Source organism: Mycetomoellerius zeteki, unplaced genomic scaffold, assembly GCF_001594055.1.
Source record: "Mycetomoellerius zeteki isolate Tzet28-1 unplaced genomic scaffold, Tzet1.0 scaffold223, whole genome shotgun sequence".
NCBI classification, from domain to species: Eukaryota; Metazoa; Arthropoda; class Insecta; order Hymenoptera; family Formicidae; genus Mycetomoellerius; species Mycetomoellerius zeteki.
In genome coordinates, this window is record NW_017257198.1 from 526,549 (window position 1) to 550,275 (window position 23,727).

At 29.4% G+C, this 23,727-nt stretch overlaps 4 protein-coding genes across 6 annotated transcripts; 2 read left to right on the top strand and 2 right to left on the bottom strand.

Moving 5' to 3' along the window:
* The first annotated feature begins 429 nt into the window (after window positions 1-429).
* LOC108723141 (uncharacterized) lies at window positions 430-3,164 on the top strand. Its single transcript, XM_018448660.1, has 8 exons — window positions 430-948; window positions 1,077-1,240; window positions 1,302-1,420; window positions 1,504-1,968; window positions 2,050-2,110; window positions 2,199-2,373; window positions 2,447-2,615; window positions 2,840-3,164. The coding sequence occupies exons 1-8, from the start codon at window positions 658-660 to the stop codon at window positions 3,100-3,102; spliced, it is 1,707 nt and encodes a 568-aa protein (XP_018304162.1). The 5' UTR covers window positions 430-657; the 3' UTR covers window positions 3,103-3,164.
* A 1,302-nt stretch (window positions 3,165-4,466) lies between these two features.
* On the bottom strand, window positions 4,467-6,935 carry LOC108723140 (multiple coagulation factor deficiency protein 2 homolog). The gene is made up of 6 exons (XM_018448659.1): window positions 6,755-6,935; window positions 6,511-6,628; window positions 5,675-5,719; window positions 5,247-5,488; window positions 4,962-5,110; window positions 4,467-4,872 (listed from the first exon to the last, which is right to left on the bottom strand). The coding sequence occupies exons 2-6, from the start codon at window positions 6,616-6,618 to the stop codon at window positions 4,700-4,702; spliced, it is 717 nt and encodes a 238-aa protein (XP_018304161.1). The 5' UTR covers window positions 6,619-6,628; window positions 6,755-6,935; the 3' UTR covers window positions 4,467-4,699.
* Window positions 6,936-11,207: 4,272 nt separating this feature from the next.
* Window positions 11,208-15,331, top strand: LOC108723134 (carboxylesterase 3). 3 transcript variants are annotated; one of them, XM_018448645.1, is made up of 9 exons: window positions 11,208-11,286; window positions 11,930-12,071; window positions 12,308-12,596; window positions 12,977-13,162; window positions 13,729-13,928; window positions 14,049-14,220; window positions 14,312-14,629; window positions 14,905-15,049; window positions 15,140-15,331. In XM_018448645.1, exons 2-9 carry the CDS (start codon window positions 11,940-11,942, stop codon window positions 15,291-15,293), a joined length of 1,596 nt encoding a protein of 531 aa, XP_018304147.1. In that variant the 5' UTR covers window positions 11,208-11,286; window positions 11,930-11,939; the 3' UTR covers window positions 15,294-15,331. The 3 variants fall into 3 exon arrangements, with proteins under 3 accessions (XP_018304147.1, XP_018304148.1, XP_018304146.1); XM_018448646.1 differs by lacking the exon at window positions 11,208-11,286 and adding an exon at window positions 11,350-11,384; XM_018448644.1 differs by lacking the exon at window positions 11,208-11,286 and adding an exon at window positions 11,425-11,493.
* A 1,537-nt stretch (window positions 15,332-16,868) lies between these two features.
* LOC108723132 (esterase E4-like) lies at window positions 16,869-21,004 on the bottom strand. Its single transcript, XM_018448642.1, has 8 exons — window positions 20,850-21,004; window positions 20,124-20,412; window positions 18,904-19,089; window positions 18,586-18,785; window positions 18,283-18,457; window positions 17,503-17,817; window positions 17,113-17,257; window positions 16,869-17,037 (listed from the first exon to the last, which is right to left on the bottom strand). The coding sequence occupies exons 1-8, from the start codon at window positions 21,000-21,002 to the stop codon at window positions 16,869-16,871; spliced, it is 1,632 nt and encodes a 543-aa protein (XP_018304144.1). The 5' UTR covers window positions 21,003-21,004.
* Between the last annotated feature and the right edge of the window lie 2,723 nt (window positions 21,005-23,727).

The window sequence follows — 23,727 nt, forward strand, 5'->3', positions numbered from 1 at the left end:
TAAAATATTATTAAAATGTTATATTTAATATTCTGAGAATATGCCTAAAATATTATTTAATATTAAATAATATTATGCGCTTATAGGGTAGTTATAAAGAATTATATAGTTAAGTCGAGATTGATGGAAAGAATCTGTTTACATCTTGAATTTATTAGAAAGTCTTATTATGCGATCATATCTCACATATTTCTGCAAAAATTGTTACGTTGCAATTGCAATTTAAATTCTCGCGACATTCAATCGGCATTAACCGGCATGGATGCCACGGGTACGCTATGCACGACTTCGTAACTTAATTAATAATTAATAATCTCGCGCTGAAGAAATTTATAATTAGAAGAGACAAATAATTTAATTTACACTGAGAGAGGCAAAGAATAAAGAAAATAAAAAAAAATTCCAGGCAGATCTATACGTATATTTTGATGTTTGAAGTCACGAAAGGTGGAAAAGACTCGATGAATTTGCCGTCTGACAAAGATTCGACTATCGATCGTGATATGGACGGAACCATAGTAGAACAGCGGCCAGCGCGCGCAACTTGGATACTCCAGTCCATAATGGAAGGGATCCTTCTACCATGTTCCAGTCTGCTCCAGTCTGCTCCAGTCCAGTGTCTCGTGTAATGCATGGTGATGCATTGATGCCGGAACGATGTTTGACGGAGCGCGGCAGGTCGTTCCCTTGATTTTCGTCGCCGCGATTCTGCACCGTGCTTACGGCGATAGCGTGATCCGAGCGAGCGAGAAGAGGCACGGCGGCACGAACGACTATCAGATGTGCCTCGAGAGCTTCGACATCCACAAGGACAAAATTATTAGGACCCAGGACTCCCGCGATATGGGTGCCAAGTACTTGAACGTCCTGGACGTTGACTCCAGATTGGATTGTCTGAAGTACTGTTGCGAGACCGAGCGTTGCGATGTGTTCATCTTCGAAGAAAAGGTAATACATGCAACACATTGTTATGTATACAATGTATGAACGATAATTCTCATTCCATTTAACTGGAGTGCTTCACTAGATCTAGGATTTGTCAGATCAATTTTTCATCTCGTCGATTTGTCTTACAGAAACCGAGTAGCTGCTATCTTTTCCAGTGTGGTCCATTGCATGACTTCAAATGCAAGTTTACAAGGCATGCGAATTATACAAGCGCTGTGCGCACGAGTTATCCTATACAGAATGTACAAGTGGAAGAGGAAGTTAAAATATCTCAGCAGAGGTATTTAATCAATTACCTCTTTATTTTCAATTACCTTTATTTTCCTTATCGATTTTGTGATTAATTAAATTTTGTGTCTTAGGAAAAGCAATGAGATAACGTCGGATTACGGATTTACAGAAACACCTGTTAAACCTGTAGTCACACAAATATCAAAAGTAATAGTAACTACACCAATACCGGTCAAACCAGGTACGTTTATTCGTCAATGTGAGTTATAAAAAGCCAAAGAATTTCTAGATCAATACATAATACAAATCTTTCTTTAATAACAGCTTGCACCAGAAATCAATACGAGTGTCGTTCATCCGGAGATTGCATAGCTATATACAATGTTTGCGACGGTATTCCGCAGTGTGCAGATGGTTCCGATGAAGCGGCAGATCTTGTATGTCCTACGGAGAAACCGACAGTTCCTCCAATAATACAGATGCCACATCCGCCTGCCGATATCCTTCGATATCAGCAAATAGTCAATCAGCGAAAGCCTCTTCCTCCGTTCTATCCTGGACCGGAGATTAATCCTAAACCTTGGGATATATCGAATCTGGCCCATCAAATGTCGCAGCCGCAAAATATTTTATATCCTGGCCAACCGGTAGAGGTGCCGCAAATGCAAATGCACAAGAATTATGGATCGTCAGGATACCAATGGGATTATCAGCCTTTGTACGAGCAAAACAAGGATCCTTACGTTCCTGTTAATACTGTTCACGAACAACATATAAATCCCTACGAACGTATGTAAAAAAATATTTATTATTCTGTCACACGTATTTGTGATTGGATTGTGTAAATTTTTATACTGTGAATGTTTTCAGAACAACCACACATATTTAATCACAAAGGTTCGAGCGTCATAGAAAATAATGAAGCGAATAGGTAATCTAAACTTATAGTTTCTTTTGATTATTATATTAAACTAACAGATAAACCCTATTTTTTTGGTTAATTTACAATTTTATGTTAGGGGGCTGTACATGGAATCTAAACATCCGTATTCTCCACATTTTCCATCGTCAAACAAAGTGCCAGTTTGGCAAGAAAATCCTGTGCAGTTTTCACCATCTGTTGCACCAAATTCTCAACCCAAGCAAGTCATTGATGCAGAAAATCTTTCAATTACGACGACGCCTGCTTGTGATGTAAGTACGTCCCTCGGCAATTGGAATTATGATAGAATCTTGAAAAGTTATGCGAATAATTTTTCATTAATAGACCTCGGAGGAACATAAAAATGAATTGACAAATGAAAATAAAGAACCTGTAAAGAAAGAAAAAATCGATACGTATTTGACACATGTAAAGACGAGCAAAAAAGTCACTGAAAAACCAACTTTATCAGCAAATGAGGTTACTAAACATAATCGTGCAAAAGAATTAAAAGGTAAATGCACAAATCTATCTTCAATAATACTAGCCTATCCCTAGCATCTTTTATATTTGCAAATAAATTATAAAAAAATTAGTCTTTGTTAACATGTATATGTGTAGACTCATGCAAGTGCTGTAATTATTATTATATATTCATAAAGTTTTAAATAAACTTTTTGAATATCTTGTATGTACAATGCATTTATCTATTTGTTATAACAAGACTTATTCTTTCAGATCATAAAACTGTGATCGTAATCGAAGAGCACGCAAAGACACATGAGAAACCCGACATTATTGCGGAGCATCTTCAAATAATTGAAAATGACGTTTTAAGGCCCAAAGGTGCCGTGATATCGTTATCATTGGGACTTATCGCGACCGCGATTACAGCTGCTTTAATTGTTTGCCGATTGCGAGTAGTAAAACGACGAGGAAGATGCGGACACGGACCTTTTGCACATGACGCCGATTATTTAGTTAACGGAATGTATTTATAAGTGAATATGAGTTGCTTATATATAATTAATTGCAACCTAGTCATTTAATATATTATTGCAATCTAGTCATTTAATGTGTATTTATCATATTTTCATATTATGTTATATTCCCATGATCGAATTATTAAAATCTGCGAACAGATATACAGGGTGTCTGTTAAGTAAGGTTGGGGCCGCATTGGGGGCGTAGAATGGGTCAAGGGGAACAAAAAAAGTCTTATACCATTTTGAGATATCCGCTATAGTTTTCGAATTAAAATAGGAAACGTCTAAATCAATGTGCGGTGAAGCCGCGCCGCGCGAATTCATAGCACCGCCCAACGCGCCTCACTTTACGACGGCGGGGGAGGGGGGGGACAGAACCGCTATGCCAGGCGGCGAAGCGCTATCCTCCTCGTGTCGTCGCTATGGAGTGAGGTGCTACGAATTCGCGCGGCGCAGCTTCACCGCACATTGGTTTCCTTTTTTAATTCGAAAACTACAGCAGATATCTCAAAATGGTATGAGACTTTTTTATTCCTCTTGACCCATTCTACGCCCCCAATGCGGTCCCGACCTTACTTAAGAGACACCCTGTACATACACATATATACTAGTATGTTAATCTGTAAAGATAAAGTTTTGTTGTCATGCTTATTCACATTATATAAAATTGTAAGTATTTTGTGATTATTGATAGCATTTTGATATAGAAATGTAAAAATCAATAAATTTACGAATTACTGTTATTATTACTGATTTTTCTATATACACATTATATTTATCCTTATCTAAATATTTTTTGTAATAAAAATCTCTTGCCACAAAGTTTTGGAATGTAACATAATTAACAGAATTATAAACAATTTTATCAATTAATACTAGATAATTGACGCTAGATAAAAGTACATTTATGCATTATTATTATATTTTTATGCCTTATTAGTATTATTTCTAAATATTCATTAGAAGATGAAACATTTATTATCTTAATATAAATATTATTTTGCAAATTATTATTTCATATATTCAACAATGAAAAAACTGATAAATGGCCATTTTATTTATTAACAGAGTTAGAGATATTCTATAAAATATTCTCATTTAAAAATAGTCTTCTGGTGTATTAAAAAATCGAGTTTAATAACGATAGAACATTATAACCATCTTGAACAATAATGATGCGCAGAGTAAATATTGTCATTGTTCAAATTAATCTCGTCTAACGCAAATAACTAAGAGGAATTTTGTATTCCTCAATTTTATCTTTAATTGTACAATATTATTTTCAATTATACAATTGTTCCAATTTCTATTGCCTGTAATACATGTATAACATTGTCATATTGTATATACATGTATAATATAAAAAAAGTTCTCCCTTCTTTGTGTGTTCTATTTTCTTATTTATAATTCATAATTAAGTCGATAAAGGATGCATTATCACAAATATCGATTCTACTTTATATATATATATATATATATATATATATAGAATGAATGATGAATAAATAATGCATCATTAAACAGTCATAATGAAAATCCAACAATCCCTGCATTCCTTCGATTTTACGAGATCCTTTTTGGTCGCAGTTCGTAGAGTTTAATTCACCAAAATTTATGTACGTGTATTAGCTGCGGCGTTCTGTTGAGCTCGAATAAATTCCGGATAATCGATATAACCGTCGTTGTTACCATCGTCCATGCTAAGTATAGGATCTATCAATTGCACTAATTCTTCATCTTTGAACAATTTATCGCCTTGTACACCAGATTCCGAGCCACCTTGTTCTACGGATATAAAGAAAAAACTTAAAAATTCATTATATGAGAAAAATTGTAATAAGAGAAAGAGAGAGATGGACTTAGTTCGTATGTACCATGCCAATGTATAAGAGACTTGATCAGCTCACAACCATCTAACTTATTGTTATTATCTGCATCGTGCATTTTGAAATAGTGAAACTGCAGCTCCTGATCTGTCATCTTGCTGGTATCTATTGGAACGTCAGCATGTTCAGCAATGTGTCTAAAAGAAAAGAAATACTATCGTTATATAATTATTGTTATATTATATCTAATAGTAATTATTATATATTATACATATTTTATTTATATATATATGTATAAAGCTAAACTAAATTTTTATATATCCAAATACCTACTTTTTTTCATGCTCTATATTGGCAGTGTTAAGTAACTGAGGTGGCCCTTGATGACCATGCCCATGTGGTTGATGGTTCTGAGACTGATGACCAGGTACTTGTTGAATGGGTACTTGCTGCTGTACAGGTACTTGTTGTTGCATAGGTACCTGCTGTTGTACAGGTACTTGTTGCATCGGTACTTGCTGTTGCATAGGTACTTGCTGTTGCATAGGAACCTGCTGCTGTACTGGTACTTGATACTTGAACAGAATGTTATTAAATTAGATACTATTGAAATTGATACTTGATCCTAATTCAAACACATATCGAAGAAAAAGCCACATATAAATTAGATATATATTGAAGATGATAGTTTTACACACACACACACACACACACACACACACACACACACACATACACAGATAATGTAAATATAAATCTACCTGTTGCTGTGGTACTTGCTGTGCATGTTGCGGTACTTGAATATTCTGAAACAGACAATGATAAAATAATGTATAAATAAAAAATAAATAATACAATGTATATCCAGGGTTGGGTAGTGCTAAATTAAAAAGATAAAAGTTAAGTTAAAAAGTTAATTAATTTTAATTTAACTTAGTTACATTTTAGACTATTATATATAACTTTTAAGTTGATTTTTTTTTTAAGTTAATTCTCAGACACAATGCAAGAGGATGAGTATATAATTTAGTAATTTTATATTGTATAATCATTACTTGTGAACAAAAATAACTAGATTCTTTAATAAATATGCTGAGAAAGGAAAAATTATGTAAAATGGTCAAACTCTTTCTTTTTTTTTTTGGTTGTTCCTTCGGACCAAATTTAACTTTTAATTTTTCAATTACTTTTTTTATTAACTTAACTTTTAATTCAATTAATTTCATTATGGATTAACTTGTATTTTAATTAAGTTAAATTTTCAAGGCTGATAACTTTAACTCAACTTAGTTAAAAAAAAAATAGTTAACTTATTCAACCCTGTGTATATCAAACTATTATAATACTAAATAACAGCTGTTTATTTTATGAATCATGTTAAATACTTTCACGAAAGGATTTATGTAGATACAATTCCACTGTGTATTTGGATATCAAAAATACACGGGCTAATAATTAATTTAATGTTTATTTACTAATAGATAAAATTAAGTATACCGGCTTCACGCCTTGTTTGGAGAATCGGTTTCCACGTCATGTGGTACCAGGAAACACCGCTAAACATATGTTCACCAATTGATTGAGAAAAGCGAGTTACCTGCTGATAATGCTGAGGCGGTACTCCCGGTGCGACCCTTTGCGCCTGGACGAGAATGTATTTGGATCCAAACGATCCGATTATCAGCGCGAATAATGTCCAATGCATCTTCGTTGCACTGTTCGGAAAAAAGAAAACAACGTACACGTTAGTCGGTAGGCTCGAAGGATATCGCCGATTGCTTGTGCGCTGTTTTGTACACTCGGCACGATCTGAATTAATTCTGCGAAATCGTAATGAATACCTTTACGTTTACGCTAGGAAATGTCTAGGTTACTTGTCATCTGCGTGAACGTTTCGTTCATCGACTATTACGAGGTTTCGAGCAAACCGCCGTTCCCGAATCACGTCCTCAGAAAAACGTGTAAACTGACGTGGACATACACAGAACAGGATATACCGCGCGTGAAGATCATGGTGGAAGAAATTCAGGTGTGTTCGTTCTTGAGACAAATTTCACACTACGCAGTAAAGTCACTAGATTTATAAATCTAGTGACTTTACTACGCAGATGCTAGACGCGCCTAGACGCGGCCATTTAAACATTTCACCGCGGTAATTTTGAATGAACTCGATAATTTTGAATGGAATCGAGAGTTGCTATTCACGAGAATTGTTCTCGACACTGACGAGATACTATTAATAACAGCTGATTTTATGGAAGTTCGCATCACTGTAAAAATTTAAGTTATTAAAATATAATAGTAATAAGGCTCAAAAAACAAAAAGGAATAGGGCTACGAGCTAAAGATTTATCGTTATAATTTAAAACTTAGTAAATAAAGATATCATTAAAATATAAAACTTTAATGTGTCGGCTATAAACAATAAGACAAAAATAAAAATGAAACAAACGTTTCGATCCCTATTGGATTATTATCAATGTTAAATTAGAATATTACAATAATATATAAAATTAAAAATTTTACTTCGCTCTCTCTCGCAGTATTAACGCTGTCATAATTTCATACAACGAATACATTCTGTTCTAACATAAACAACGAGCTTCGCATGTATTCCTGATTTTCAAAGCCAAATTTCTCAACTGTATAAATACTTTTCGAGCATCCAAACGATACAATTTTTAATTTTCGCTTATTTTGTAGATGACATATTTTCTATAATTAATACACATCCTTTTGGTATATATAATTTTACGAAACATACAGTCTATTTTATTTTTTTATGAATAAATTGTTAATTACCCAACAAGAAATGATCGTCAATTAAATGTCGAATCGACATTAAATTGGTGTTGAAATCATCGTATTTATATCGATTCGATATCAATTCGACGACTCATTTCTCGCTGGATAATACTTACTTTATAAAAATAAAGCTTTTTAAAAAAAATTTTCTCTGTACAAATACTTTTTGCACTCACTGTGTATATATATATATACCTCTGATAAGAATCACATTTATGTATTCGCCACGTATAGCCAAAAAATGGCCACAAGAAATCAAAGTTGAAACCGGAAACCGCAATATACAAATACTAGTTGTTTAATTGTAGTCCTGTATAATTCAAAATATGTCTTGCGATCACACAAATAATTATGCACAATGTGTGTATGTGTAGGTGTTGTTATTTTTATTGACACTTATATCTATCATAGATTTTATAAAATTTAGATAAATTTTATAACATCTTTAATAAATTTAAATTTGCTTATTAGATATACTCTTTATAATATTCTATAATCTGTTTCAACATCCTTAGATAATATTTTACAAAGTCTCGATGTTTTCTGCGCTAAAAAAGTGTTTCAGAAGTGCAAGCATAAAAATATCTATAAAAAATGCCTAGTTGGATTTGAAATAAATTTTTCCATACAGCACACAGAATTTACAGTAACATCGCTGCAAAATCTTTGCAATATTGCTGCAACATGTAATGTTGTGTTGCTGCAACTTTCGTGCAACTTTGTGCCATAGGGATTTGCTAGTGTAATTAATGTAAAATAAATATTTAATGAACAATTAATGATTATTACTTTTACAAAAAATTGTACAATGTATAATATTACCCGGGAGAAAATATTTACATATATAATTATATATAATTATATAATATTATATAAAAAATTGACATATTTTATATACAAGTATATATAATTATATTTAAAATATATAACATTTTTTCCCGGGTAACTAAAAATAAATATTTATTTTATTTGAAAAACATATATCTGCTATTTTTAGGTAATGGTATAAATAATGTAAATTTAACTGCAGTATACATATATGTAAAGAGTTGAATTTACATTATTTATACCTTTATGAGATAGAGGAATGTAAAAGTAACAATTAGCGTTAAGACTTCTAGACAATACATATACAGTGTGTAGATAGAACAGAAAAACTAAACTGAGTCGAAAAGTTCTTTACTATTCTGTGATTTTCGCAACTTTTTTTGTAGTTACCCAATGAACAGAATTTTTTAAATTGGCGCATAAAACAACTTTAAGATATCTTTAAGAATTCTTTAAGAAATATCTTTAAGATATTTCATAAAGATCGAATTCTGAAAGAAATTTTAAAATTGTCTTATGCGTCGATTTTATTCGCTTATTCGACAATCTTTAGAAATCTTAATACATCGTTGAATATTGCGAAAATTGCAAAATGGTAGAAGAATTTTCGACTCCAATTAATCCGCCCTACACATGAGCGCTTTGTCAAAACTTACCGGACACTCTGTATATAATAGTACAAATTTAATTCTATACATATATGTATATATATATATATTTAGCATAATTTACGTTATTTATATCTTATGTATAAAGTAGAGGAAAATAAAAATAAATAACTTTAAGATTTCTGCGTAATCTTTTATTTTTTTTTCCAGAATAAGATTCCGGTAAAAAATTTTTTATACAAGATTATATAAACGGTATCATGATTTTATCTTATTCCGAGTTTGTCGAAATTAGTTGCTTCAACGATTGGCAATGTGTTAATAAATTCATTGCATTTGGCTATTTGGATTGGTTCTTTCGCTGCACTAACATGAAAATGATCTTTGTTTCTCTATCTTTCTCATTAAAATATAAATATCTATATTACATCAATATATCGATTTATAAAATAAAAATTTATTATTAATATTTAAAAATTTATGAATTGATTAATATTTATTATAAATAAAAATTTATTTAATTTATCTCTTGTCGGAACAGAAGGTATTCATTTAATAACCTAAATTTTTTCAGAGATGTTAGTAATGGAAAATAATTTTCCTACATTTTTTTATTTTAATACATATATAAATCATCATATTGTTCGATTCACCTCAAGTTCTCCTTTATTTCATATAACTTTTGATTAAAACAAAATTATTACGAGACAAAATTAATATGTTGAGAAACAATGAGACGAACATAATTAACATGTTGAATGCCATGGGGATCACCGGTAACTGGCACTCACAATCAGTTTGCCGATATCGCTGTGAGGAGCACAGGTGACCGGTGATGTCAGGATTAATTATAGAAACACATAATTCGAATAAATATTAATATTTCTAAATTTTTCAATATTACCATCTTTATTACAATAGTGTGAAGAAATTAATGCAGTATAGAACATATAAAAATAGTTTTATTTATACATATAAAATGTATGCGTAAACATTATTCGTATTCGCGCAGATCATTGGTACCTTGGGTGAGTCATGTAATATCAACGTGGCATACAACGTATTAAAATAAAAAATATATAAATAAGAACATGATAAGGTCAAAATTGAAAGCAGCATAGCAGCGCAAGCATTTCATAAATAGGTAATAAATTATAAAAGTAAAAAATTAAAAGTAAATGTTAAAATAAAAAAAATTAAGAAAAAGTTAATTTGTAATGCATATTTTTATCAGTGCAGATTAGCTTTAACTTAAGAATTAGAATTAGAAAAAATACAACCAATACGAAATAAATGCCTTTAACGGTCTAGCTAAATTTTAAATGAGTGCTCTTTTATAATTCTGTGTGAATTTATATATTGCGTATATAGTCCTTTAAGCTGCGCGCCCCCCCCCCCGAAATAATTTTTCGGTCTTGAAAACGCAAACTAGAAAAGATAAAATATGATACATATCTAGCATTTCTTTCCCGTCTTTTTTCTTTTAGCATTCCTATATATAAATAATTATATGGACACACTTTTGAGGCAGCAAAATTTTTGCACGCAAGTAGCTAATTCTTTTTACATGTCTCTCATTTACATCTATTCAACTTTAATTTCGGAGTCAAAAAGCGAAGATTACCGATACAAAGAAATTCAATGTGGATAAAATTTTGAGAAAACTGCAAAGTGTTAATATGTATGTGTACATCTGAGTGATGTGTCAGTTCTCTAATAATGTTTTCGAATGGAGTGGGTTTGAATTTAACCTGGGTCGGATCGATGATGTCATATGCTTTACTTTGATTTCTGATTGGACGGGATTATGATACTTTCGGGTCAAACATGGGTTAACCAAATCGATTCGAATTCAAACCCATTCCACTCGAAAACGGTATAACTCTCATCTAATTGAATAAATTGAATTTTTTTGTGTCAATAACGGCCTATTTGTGCTTCGGCTTGAGAGTTAAAATAAGACAGACTTAATCTACATATTTGCATTTTCTGCAAGCTGTATATATAAAGATATCATTGAAAATTCAGTTAGTATTTTTTGAAGAATCGATACGTGGAAGTTATTTATTAGTCGTTCATGTGAGAAAAATCAGTCAGTGAAGACAGTATCACAAAACTACATATGTATAAAGGTAGATAAGATTATTTTATTTTTTTTTTATCATTTCACGATTAGAATTGCATTTATAGTACGCGTTGGATAATGCGATGTTCCTACATTAGGACAACAGTAAGTATTATAAAACGCGCAACAATAATACTGCTGCGGTTAATCTCTTAAGTACGCGCACACGCAATCCATAAAATAAAGCCAATTATTTATATATTGTAGAATTAATGTATGATATGAAGATTGTATCGCTATCGCAATAAAAACGCGGCTATATGTTTCATTCCTCATTTAGAGAATAATCATCGCTTTCGTCGCTATTGATCAAGAATTAAAAATAATTTTAATTTTAAACTGTCAGTGAGAATCGCGTATTAACACATCGACTCGAAAAAAAATCTTATAACATCAGAGATAAAACTTGCAATCACTATTTTAAAGTTTCTAAAATCTATGTAATCTAATTTTGCATAATTGATATTAGTAATAGTAAAAATATCTGTTGTAACTGATACATTGATATATGTTATAATAGAAACTATCAAATCGTACATCAATACATATTTTTTAAACAAATATATATTTATAAATATCATAGTATTATAAATATAATGTAAAAACGTGAGGAGATTTTTAATATCGGTCTCGTTTTTTTATTCTTTCAGCATATCCATCATGAATAAAATAAGAGTAGAAGTAACTGAAGGAAAATTGGTCGGCGTAGTCGTAAATGGCTATAACGTTCGTTATCTTGCTTTTCGCAGAATACCATATGCCAAACCTCCGATTGGAGAATTGAGATTTAAGGTAAGTGTATAAGTACCTTATCGTTATACGAGCACAATATAATTAATAACAATAGAAAGATGAATTTCAGCTGATTTTCTTCAAAATTAGAATTAAAAAGAAAGAGTCTCAATTTTCTTCAAATGTTGACAAACTAATTACAGTAAAATAAACTTTACAAGACTTAACATATGTATTTCTTTTAAAAGTATAAATATCGTGTTAAATGTACATTTATATATATCTTACATATTTAGGATCCGGTACCAGCGGAACCATGGTCCGGTGAAAGAGATGCCTCGAGGTACGGAAATGTGGCTCTTCAAGTAGATGTTACCACACAGGAAGCTATAGGCAATGAAGATTGCCTTTATTTAAATGTGTACACCACGAAAATCGAACTCTTGGAAAAGCGTCCAGTAATGGTATGGATACACGGCGGTGGCTTTCTTGTAGGTTCTGGTGATTCAGGCTGGTATGGTCCCGATTATATTGTGCAAAAAGACGTAGTATTGGTTACTTTGAATTATAGATTAGGCGTTCTGGGTACGTCATCCATTATTTTAAAATGTGTTTCTTGTATGTTACTCGCGTTTATAGTTTTTTCCTCAAAAGAAAAAAGTAAAGAATTATATTGTACTTAATTTATTAATTATAAAACAAATACTTTTCTTTGTTTATTTTTTGATCATCAATTTTTAGTTCGAATATATCAATCTTACACTGAGAAAAATTTCTAGATGAAAATGGACGAATCAGAAGATTCCGATTATGTGTTAACTAAAATTTTAACTAAAAAAATTTTAATTAAAATTATAATAGATTAAATTAGAAAATTCTGATTTGTCCATTTTCAATCAGAATTCTAATTGATGAAACCAGACTCTTTTTCTAGTGTATAAGAGAAGAGTTTATATAATTTTTAGGTTTTTTAAATCTCAACGATGAAGTAGCAACAGGCAATCAAGGTTTGAAAGATGTGGTCTTAGCATTAAAATGGGTCCAAAAAAATATATTAAAATTTGGTGGAGATCCAAGAAATGTCACTATCTTTGGCCAAAGTGCTGGTGGAGCCATTACAAATTGTCTAGCTCTGTCTCCATTAGCTAAAGGTACAATTTATAAACTTTTTTATATAAAATCTTCAAATCTCCTATATTTTAATCTAGATTCATTTATCACTTAAACTTAAATTTTTTGTGAATAAAAGTATTCAAACACTATGCATTCAGAGGTAGCTGCTAAATAAAAGAAAAATTGAACGAAATTGTTTTATTAATTTTTCATCTGTTTATAAATATTATTAAAATGTTTTTGTGTGTGTGTGTGTGTGTGTGTGTGTGTGTGTGTGTGTGTGTGTGTGTGTGTGTGTGTGTGTGTGTGTTATATATATGTGTACGTTGTACATACGTAACAACTCATTTTTACTTAAATTACAAAGAGATACATACAGTGTCAATATCTAATATTTAAAAATTTATAAAAAATGAAAGTTATAAATCTTTTTAATACTATTTAAGGAATTATCGATACCAAATTAACTAAGAGATCGATAATTTGAAAATTGATACATTCGATACATTCTAAAATTACGCACTATACAGTTGAAAAGAAGGAAAACAAAATTTTACGATAATAAATTTACTAGACGAATTCAATCACGACTTATATTTTGTAGGTTTATTCCACAAAGTGATTTCACAAAGTGGCGTTGTCTTAAATCCTTGGGCTTTCAATGAATGGACGGACCATGGTTTTCGGCTTGCCAAAAAGCTCGGAAAGACGACGTCAGATCCGAAAGTCGCATACGAGTTTCTAAAAACAATTGATGCGAAAATACTTGTGAAAAATGAACAATGGCCACTTCGCACAGAAGAAGTAAATATTTCAATATTTTATTATAATATATTCCTACATCAGCTTGATTCGTTACGTATGTAGAGACTAAAATATTTTGATACATGAATAAAATATTTTCACATTTGTAACATCACACAGGAGAAATTGAGTTTTAGCCTGTGCTTCACACCTAGTCTGGACAGCAATTCATCGAATCCATTTTTTCCTAAACATCCAAAGGAATATATAAACCGCGGGATTCACGTGCCCTTCCTTTTAGGGTGTAATCGTGACGAAGGAACATTTTTGTTACGCAGCAACTTTTTTGGAGGTAATATACTAGTATATATTACATTTTAAGCTGTGTTCCGTTATTTACTGAATACTGAAAATCTATAATTACACTTTTAAAATTGTTTCAGACATAAGCAAGGAAGACCTGGAAAAAGTAAATACTGATTTTAAAAAAACAATATTATCAAGTGTATTATCCAAGTTACCTGAAATAGGAATTACTGTTGAGGAATTAAGATCTTTATATTTCGGAAAAAGAGAAATATCAGAGGAAACTTTAATAAATTATGCGTCGTTCTTAGGAGACGAATTTTTGATACGCGAAATTATAAATGTATGTGAATTCCAAAAGTCTTCTGGTGGTTATAAATCCACGTATCTATATCATTTCGATTATGAGAGCGAAAATTCTCTTTCCAAAAAGTTGCAACAAATCAGATTTCCAGGTATAACACAATCATATAAAATTTCTTATTTAAAAAAACACAATTATACTTTTACCATCCAATGAAGCTTCTAAATCTTTACGTTACGTTTAAGTCTATTCAATTCGCATCTAAAAATTACGCATAAAGTAATGACATAAATATCTTCTTTAATAAAAAAAATTAATATTTAGAAATTTAAACAATTTTAGAATTTAAAAAAAATGTCAATTTAAAACGAAAATAATGAGAATGTTGTTTTAAGAACAATTTATTAATGTAACAATATTTTGCAGGAGTGTGTCATGGAGAGGAATTATTTTTTCTATTTTGCCCACAAGTTGCAAAAGTATTGAACTTATCTTTACCCAAACATGGTTCAAAAGATTACAAAATAGTAAATTATCTTACGCAAATGTGGACGGATTTTGCTAAAACAGGGTATAAGAATTTTTTTCCTTATTTTACAGGAATTCTACACACATGTATATATTATTATATATTAATAATTAATTCAAATTTGATTTTTAGAAATCCAACCCCTGCTACAAATTTATGGTTACCATTAACTAGTCCACAAAACGAAGACTACAATTATCTAAATATTAATTTAAATCCAGAAATGAAAATTTTTCGTAAAGGAAAGGAACGCTGGAATTGGGATAGTCGTAAAGAAACGTTATAACGATCCATTTGCTAAAATCTTATCAGTTAAAATTTGATTTCTCAGTAATTCAGCATCTTTTTGTTTCTCTTTGTTGTATAATTATTTGTATTGTGATTGAAAAAATAAATATTTATATTATTAAACGATAACGTGAGAGTTTAATTAATGTATATCATTCATGATGCAGCAAATAATATTCAAGGTTGTTAGAGAATGTTGTTTCGATAAGAAAATATAATAAAGTTCGAATATGAGACTCAATAATTAATTATCAGGTACATCTATAGAGCTCTCATGACGAATAACTCGGGAGTCGAATAACGTCAGATAATTCGGGTTCCGGTAAATTAATATTTTTGCATTAAAAAAAAAGATTTTTTGTCAAGAAAAGCTTTTAAATACAAAAATTTTATACAAAACTATACATATACCTTTCCAAAAAAATTTACGAAAATTCATTTTTTTTTTCGATTTCGTGATTAAATGTAATTCCTTAATCCACATTAAGATGATCTTAAATATAACAATGGATTGTTGAGAAAAGAAAGGTCAATGCAAAAAACTAATATCAGGGAGAGTATAATATATCTAAACAATCTTATTTTTCTTTGTATTACATTGATTTCATTTTACCCAAAGCTTATGACCTATCAAAAATCCACAAAATTAATTCCCATTTCGAATCATTGTATTGTCCGTAAACATTTTATTTATCCACTAACATAATTCATATATCAAATCATTTCTGTTAACCTGACTTATGGAGAAAAAAGCGTTAAATAGTTTGAATTTAGACTTATCGTTTTATTATCGGTATGTGGATGACATCATTTTAGTTGCGCCTTCCGATTAAATTAATAACATTGTAGTAAGCGTTTTCAGCAGTTTCTACAATTTACATTAAAAATAAAAGGCAAACGTAGTTTGAGATTTTTGGATCCTTCTCTCATTATTGATTTTGTTAAAGTCATCTTTCAGGTATTAAGACATATTTTTATAAATAATTTACGTATTGTGTATCGCTGATTCCCATTAGTTCAATCTATTACTTGTTGCTTTGAATTATATATATATCGGAAACATTATTGTTTGTTTTATTTCAAAAATATCTTAATCCTCTAATATTTAATTTTTCTTTGCTACTTATAAAAAGATCACGTATAAGTAATTAAAAAATATAATCTAGGTAGTTAAAATTAAAATTATCAATGAACTTTAAAATAATCACGATTATGAATATAAAAATTAAATTTAAATTAGGTTATGATTTATATTCTAGAATTTTTAATAATTTAATAACATTTTTTTTCTTAAGTTTATATATAATTAAGAATATATTATATTTATTTACATTATATATATAAGAAAATATTAATTACATTAAGAATATGTTATATTTACATACATTTCGTTCTTAATAATATTATAATTGAAAAATTATAATAACACTTTGACATTTTCAATAATAAAAATTCATATCAATTTTATTAAAAATTGATAAGCTTATTTGTAATGAGACACTAAAATAAATATGATAACTTCTTTCGTTTATAATTTCATTATTTACATACGAAAGTAATTTTAAAATAAAATTTAAGTAGCTAGAATGTTAGAACGTTTTTTACAATTTTCCCAATTCCAGCGTACGTTTTCTTTTCGGAAGGTTTTCATTTGTAAATTTAAATTAATATTTAAATAATTATAGTCTTCGTTTTTTGGACCGGACATTGGTAACCATAAATTTGTAGTAGGCGTTGGATTTCTAAAAATTGGTTTAAATCAATTATTAACATATGCCTGAAGATTTTATATAAAATAAAGAAAAAATTCTTTGTACCCTGTTTTAGCAAAATCCGTCCACATTTGCGTGAAGTAATTTGTTATTCTGTAATTTTCTGAACCAGGTTCAGGTAGTGATAAGTTCAACATTTTTGCAGCCTCTGGGTAAAATAGAAAAGCTAAATCCTCTCCATGGCACACTCCTGCAAAATATTGTTATACCTATTAGTAAATTATTCTTAAAATTTTTAATTGATATTTTTTTTAATTCCAAATTTTTTCTAAACTACATTTCTGTATATTTATTTTTGTCGTAGCTTTATGCACAATTCGATATAAAAATTCAAAGACATCACTATAGACAGTAGTAAAGTGGATTTGTATTGTTTTATATAAGATATTTTATATCGTTTTATATGGTTTCATTGATTAATTAACGTGATGATACCTTTAACTTCGATGTTTAGCATTGTTTTCAAAATAGTTTTACTGTCATAATCGAAATGATATAAATATGTAGAGTTGTAACCACCAGAAGACTTTTGCATTTCACATACTTCCATTATATCACGTACGAAAAATTGATCTCCTAAGAAATCTGAAAAATTTGTCCAAGTTTCCTCTGATATTGCTTTTCCTTTAAAATATAAGGCTTTTAATTCCTCGACGGTAATTCCCATTTCAGATAACCTGGATAATGTATTTGATAATATTGCTTTTTTAAAATCAGTATTTACTTTTCCCAGGTGTTTCTTGCTTATATCTGAAATAATTTAAAAAAATGATTATACTTAATAAAAAATGATTATTTTAGGATATTGTATATACTAAACGAATAATATTTCAAGGACACTTTCGCTAAGAAATAATTGTCTTTTTGAAATTAATGAAAAATATCTCAAAAATACCACATTATAAACTTAACATTTTTGTTATAAAAACATGCTAATTAAGAAATACACTAAATATAATATGTTTAAACTGCTAACTAGAAATAAGTAATATATACGTTTGAATATTTTAATTAGTATTTGTCACTTTCAACATCATTTTATATTTCTAATTATTATTATAAAAACTTTTTAAATCTTATGCTGTCAGCGTATTTGTTAAATGTGCATATCAAAATCGTAATATTCTTAGCAGGCTACACTATATAAAACCTAGTGCAAAACAAATAAAAACGAAACAAAAACATATATTTAGTGAAAGCGGCAAATCATACTACCTCCGAAAAAAATGCCTTTTAAAAGAAATATCCCTTCATTACGATTAAATCCTAAAATGAAGGGCATTTGAATCCCGCGGCTTATATATTCCCTTGGATGTTCAGGAAAAAATGGATTCAATGACTTAGTGTCCAGAGTAGGTGTGAAGAGGGACACGGTAAAACTTAATCTCTCCTGATAATGTTATAAATCGAATTAAATATATTTATATACCAAAACTTTATTCTCTTCATCACATATAATGAATTAAACTATTATACAATAGTATAATCTATATTATAATACAATATTGAGACACTTACTGCTTCTGTGAAAATTGACCGCTGTGAATTCATTGTAAGTGTTCTTGCAGCTCTTGTTTTTAAAAACTCGTATGCGACTTTCGGATCTGATGTTTCCTTTCCGAGCTTTTTAGCAAGTCGAAAACCCACGTCCGACCATTCATTGAAGGCCCAAGGATTTGAAATGACGCCGCTTTGTGAAATCACTTTGTGGAATAAACCTGCAAGGCATATCGTAATGAAACTAATTTAATAAATACATTATCGTAAAATCTTGCATTTCTTCTCATGTTAAAACAAGAGAAGGCATGAAGTTATTATAATGAGAAGATTCTAGACCTTTAGCTAATGGAGACAGAGCTAGACAATGTGTAATGGCTGCACCAGCACTTTGGCCATAGATAGTGACATTTTCTGGATCTCCACCGAATTTTAATATATTTTTTTGGACCCATTTTAACGCTAATACCACATCTTTCAGACCTTGATTACCTGTTGCCACTTCATCGTTGAGGTTTAAAAAACCTAAAAATCGTAAAAACTCTCTTTCTCTTATAAGGTTGATTTATTCAATCTAAAAGTAGAGAAATAAAAACAAACAAACAGAAAGGAGAGCGTTGGTTTTAGGGTTAATACCCAGATAGCAACGTGTTTGTCTTGTTGTTGGCATATTGCTCGTTAAGTATGCATTGTTAAGTATGTGTTGCTACCAGAGTTGCAGCAACTGAGTCCTTATTTGTTGGCAACTTGATGCCTTCATGATATAATAACATTGAGTAGCAACTTGCCAGTAATTTGCCGACAACTTTAAAATCATCAAAATTCGTACTATTGTCATCATGTTGCCATAATAATATGCATTATACAATGCTATTATATTGCCGACAACGCAAGATAACATTGATGTAGCTATCTTGTTGTTAAACTGCTGGCAATACGTATGCACATTGTTGTCTGCATGTTGCTACAATGTCGGTATATTCGAAATCGTTAAAGACAAATCTATGGCAAGTTGTCAGCATCATAAGCAATCACAGATTTGCGAGATTTTGCTGAGACACGCTTTGCTATCTGGATAAATTAATTATTATAATTTTTTAGTTTTCTCTGCAAATAATTTTTTACTTTTAGAAGCATTTATTTCAACTTTAGCAACTTTGCCATAATAATAATAGAAAAATACTAGTGGCAGTTAAAATGTAGCAGATGAAAAATTCAAACATTGAAATCAACTAATATTAATAATATTATTAGATGCAGAGCACTATGCAAAGCACTTCTTCTAAAATCAGACGACGAATATGCCCTGTTTTCATAAAATTTCTTGGGCTGAAATCGATTCCATTTTTTAATTACTTGTAGTATATTCTCTTATTTAATATTTTCAGTAATATTTTTAGTAATAATTTATTTGAATCTGATGGTAGACTACAATAGCATAACATACTAATGAGTCATATAAAAATATAAAAACTGTAAGCCTAATGTATATTTCTAAGAAAAAACTACGAACACGAGTAACATACAAGAAACACATTTTAAAATAATGGATGACGTACCCAGAACGCCTAATCTATAATTCAGAGTAACCAATATTACATCTTTCTGCACGATATAATCGGGACCATAAATAGTAGCATCACCAGAACCTAAAGAATAGCCACCGCCGTGTATCCATACCATTACCGGACGCTTTTTTGAGAGTTCGATTTTCGTGGTGTACACATTTAAATAGAGACAATCTTCATCTCCTATAATTATGTGTCTGTTTAAATCCATTTGAATTGCCATGTTTCCATACTTCGAAGCATCTCTATAACCAGACCATGGTTCTGGTGGTACCGGATCCTAGATATATAAAATATGTAAAAAATATAATCATAAATCTGTAACATTATGTATGTATATGTTTCGCTAACGAAGTATTTGCTAACTATTAACTAATATTCTCTCATTACAGAATATTTAGAAATATGTAGAAATATGTAGAAATTATATTTGTTCTTTCTTTTTATCTAGAATACGCTTACAAACATTTTATTACATTATTAATAACTCACCCTGCATATAAAACTATATTTAACACTATATTTACTTTTAAAAGAAATATATATTTAAATCGTGTAGAGTTTGTTCTACCGTAATTAAATCGTCAATGTTTTAAAAAAAATCAGATTCTTTTCCCTTTCTCATTTTAATTTTAAAGAAAATCAGCTAATGTTTATCTTCTTATTACTATTGAAAAATTAATTAATTGTAAATTAAATAATTGCACTAATACTTACCTTAAATCTGAGTTCGCCAACCGGAGGTTTGGCATATGGTATTCCACGAAAAGCAAGGTAACGAACATTATAACCATCTACATCGATGCCAATCAATTTTCCTTCATTTACTTGTACTTTTAATTCTTTTGTACTTGTACTTTTAATACTCATAATAAATATACTGAAAAAATAAGTAGATAATGAGAACGATATTAAAAAATCAACTTTATTATAATATTTATATAAGGTAAACGTTCCAATAATTGAAGATGTACATATCTATGTTTGGACATTTACACAAAACTTTACTTTAATGTAATAGAATCTGGAAATTTTGTGTCTCGTAAGGATTACGGTTCCATCAAGTGAAAAAATAATACGTTTAAAGTTTTAAGAACTAATAAGAAATAAGAACTCGCCAAATTCACCGACGAATCATAAAAAAAATTTTATTTTTAACGAGCATTTTGCGTTGTCATCTTTTGATTTGACAATTGACCGATTCTTAATGTTCTGATTTTGCGACGTAACTTGTAATCAATTATCCGAAATTTATATTTGTTGTTTTTATATACTGAAAAAGACCTGATGGAAGTCAAAATGTTTATAATTATTATTATTTGAATTATATAACAACAGAATAAAAACATATTATTTCGCTACCAAAAACGTTGTAGTACTTGCCCTTTGTTTTATTAATTTGAAAATTTTATTTATATATTTATATGATTATTAATCTCAAATGCTTTTTAAAATAATTTTTAAATACAAATAAATTACAATATATTGTAACAGAAAAACATTTGAAATTAATAATAATAAGTTTTGTGTAAGTATCCGATATATATATTCGGTTACTGGGGCGTTTACCTTATATTATGTATATTTGTTTTAAATGTGTACTGACATATTGATTTGATTTTTCATTTTTATATTACATGTACATATATTATTGTATTATTTATAACACAACAGACTTCAACTAATAATATCGATTATGTAAAGCGAAATCATTGAAACTATGAAATAGTCGCACCTGTAAGTTTTACCTTTATTTTATCTTTAATGTTATTAAATTTTTCAAGTTATAGTGTAATACGATGCGCAATTTCATTTAAAAAAACACGATTAAAAGCGCTGTTTATTAAACAAGCGAGATGTTACGAATATCTTTGTGTTATTTTATTTATTATTAGATAGATTATTGACTAAGAGAGAGAGAATATTACATAAACAGTTTCGTTGTTTTTTATTCTTTATTAATAGCATCGAAAGTATTAATCGAGTTATATTCCTTGAATTAAGCCGGATAGAATGTTAACCGCGGTGCAGCGATATAATCTTCATACCGTATAATTCAGCAAAATATGATTGTGTAATAGGCTTTATCGTGGAATTCGTGTGCTCATCTGCTCATACTCACGTCGAGATCGCCCATTGCAGCAGCATTTTGTTACGTCTTACTGTGTGTCTCACTAAATCTATCGATGAAATTACGAAAACAAATTTTGAAAAGACTTTATAATTTATATCTCTACATCTAATTAGTTTTGTAATACAGTTTTTACACTAATTGATTTTTCTCACGAGATACTAAAAAATGACTTGTTCATCTCAATTCTCTAGAGAGGATATAATTTTCAAAAATATCGTATCGTCCTTATGTATCTCCGTTTGAACGTGTAAACATTTAGACATGTGTAGAGGAAGAAAAAGTATTGTTTACAAATAATTTATATATAATAAATATAAAGAATGCCAATAATCGGTCAAAGTTAGATGTTATGAATATAATACATATTCTTAATTTTTAATTTTAATTATCTCAGATGTGACTGCGATGTGAAAACGTTCGGACATTAACCACAATCGATCTGAGATGTTAATAATACAAATATGATAAGGCGCCGAAACATTCAGACATTCCTATATATGAAATAATCCCCCCTAAATTAATTTGGTAAAGAACTTATTGCGAAAAATGTATTATATTCATAACATCTAACTTTGACCGATTGTTGGCGTTCTTTATATTTATGAATAGCATTTACAATGGTCGTACTTATCCTTAAATAATTTATAGTTTTCTTCTCTTTTTGCCGTGTTAAACATCTTGTACTTTTCTCTCTTTAATCAGAAGATAGCATTATCTGACTAGTCTCATGATAGAACTATGTAATATTCTTATCTTGTTAATAATAATAATAATAATAATATCCATGTAATATTATTAACATAATTTTTATAAAATAAACATGTGAATAAAAGTACATATATGTATATGATATATGATGATTAGATTTTTTAATATATATAAATAATATTCTTTTTGTGATATCCAAAAATATTTTATTTATTTTAAGGAATCTGTATTTTAGAAATATAAAAATTTGATTTTTTATATTTCTTACATTGATATTTTTTTTGGATAAGGCAAAAATCGTTGAAATAACAAACTGCGAGTGCTTGCACTTTTGATGAAAAATTTTGTTTAATATTTATATCATTTCTCAATCAAAGTTAACATTATTAAACTAATAACATTTACAATACCTACATCATTTAAACGAATAACGTTTAGTGATCTTCAGTAAAATAAATGTAGCACACATAAATGTCGATTTATCATATAACATTTATCTATAACATTTGATCTATAACATATTTTATTATTCGTATGTACAATTTTTATAATAATATAATAGACGATAAAATACAAGATAAATGTGTTAGCTGTTGAGATTTTTATTTTTATTTATTATGAAATAATTAAATATGTGTGCAAATTTTAATATTAATAGATTTTCAAATATTAATATTAATAAATTTTTATTTCATAAATCGTTATATTGATACATATAATGTGGACATTTACATTTTAATGAAACAGAAGTTG

What these genes read in the sequence shown, in the direction of transcription:
- LOC108723140 (XM_018448659.1), bottom strand. Translation starts at nt 6,618, where the DNA reads ATGCATTGGACATTATTCGCGCTGATAATCGGATCGTTTGGATCCAAA. An exon ending in CGCCTCAGCATTATCAGCAG is followed by an intron (nt 5,720 to 6,510) that starts GTAACTCGCTTT and finishes TGTCTGTTTCAG; the next exon opens with AATATTCAAGTACCGCAACA. An exon ending in AATATAGAGCATGAAAAAAA is followed by an intron (nt 5,111 to 5,246) that starts GTAGGTATTTGG and finishes CTTTTCTTTTAG; the next exon opens with ACACATTGCTGAACATGCTG.
- LOC108723134 (XM_018448645.1), top strand. Translation starts at nt 11,940, where the DNA reads ATGAATAAAATAAGAGTAGAAGTAACTGAAGGAAAATTGGTCGGCGTA. An exon ending in TTGGAGAATTGAGATTTAAG is followed by an intron (nt 12,072 to 12,307) that starts GTAAGTGTATAA and finishes TTACATATTTAG; the next exon opens with GATCCGGTACCAGCGGAACC. An exon ending in GGCCACTTCGCACAGAAGAA is followed by an intron (nt 13,929 to 14,048) that starts GTAAATATTTCA and finishes AACATCACACAG; the next exon opens with GAGAAATTGAGTTTTAGCCT.
- LOC108723141 (XM_018448660.1), top strand. Translation starts at nt 658, where the DNA reads ATGTTTGACGGAGCGCGGCAGGTCGTTCCCTTGATTTTCGTCGCCGCG. An exon ending in CAGCAGAGGTATTTAATCAA is followed by an intron (nt 1,241 to 1,301) that starts TTACCTCTTTAT and finishes TAATTAAATTTT; the next exon opens with GTGTCTTAGGAAAAGCAATG. An exon ending in ACCAATACCGGTCAAACCAG is followed by an intron (nt 1,421 to 1,503) that starts GTACGTTTATTC and finishes CTTTAATAACAG; the next exon opens with CTTGCACCAGAAATCAATAC.
- LOC108723132 (XM_018448642.1), bottom strand. Translation starts at nt 21,002, where the DNA reads ATGAGTATTAAAAGTACAAGTACAAAAGAATTAAAAGTACAAGTAAAT. An exon ending in GGTCAATTTTCACAGAAGCA is followed by an intron (nt 18,458 to 18,585) that starts GTAAGTGTCTCA and finishes TAACATTATCAG; the next exon opens with GAGAGATTAAGTTTTACCGT. An exon ending in GCTAAACATCGAAGTTAAAG is followed by an intron (nt 17,258 to 17,502) that starts GTATCATCACGT and finishes AATATTTTGCAG; the next exon opens with GAGTGTGCCATGGAGAGGAT.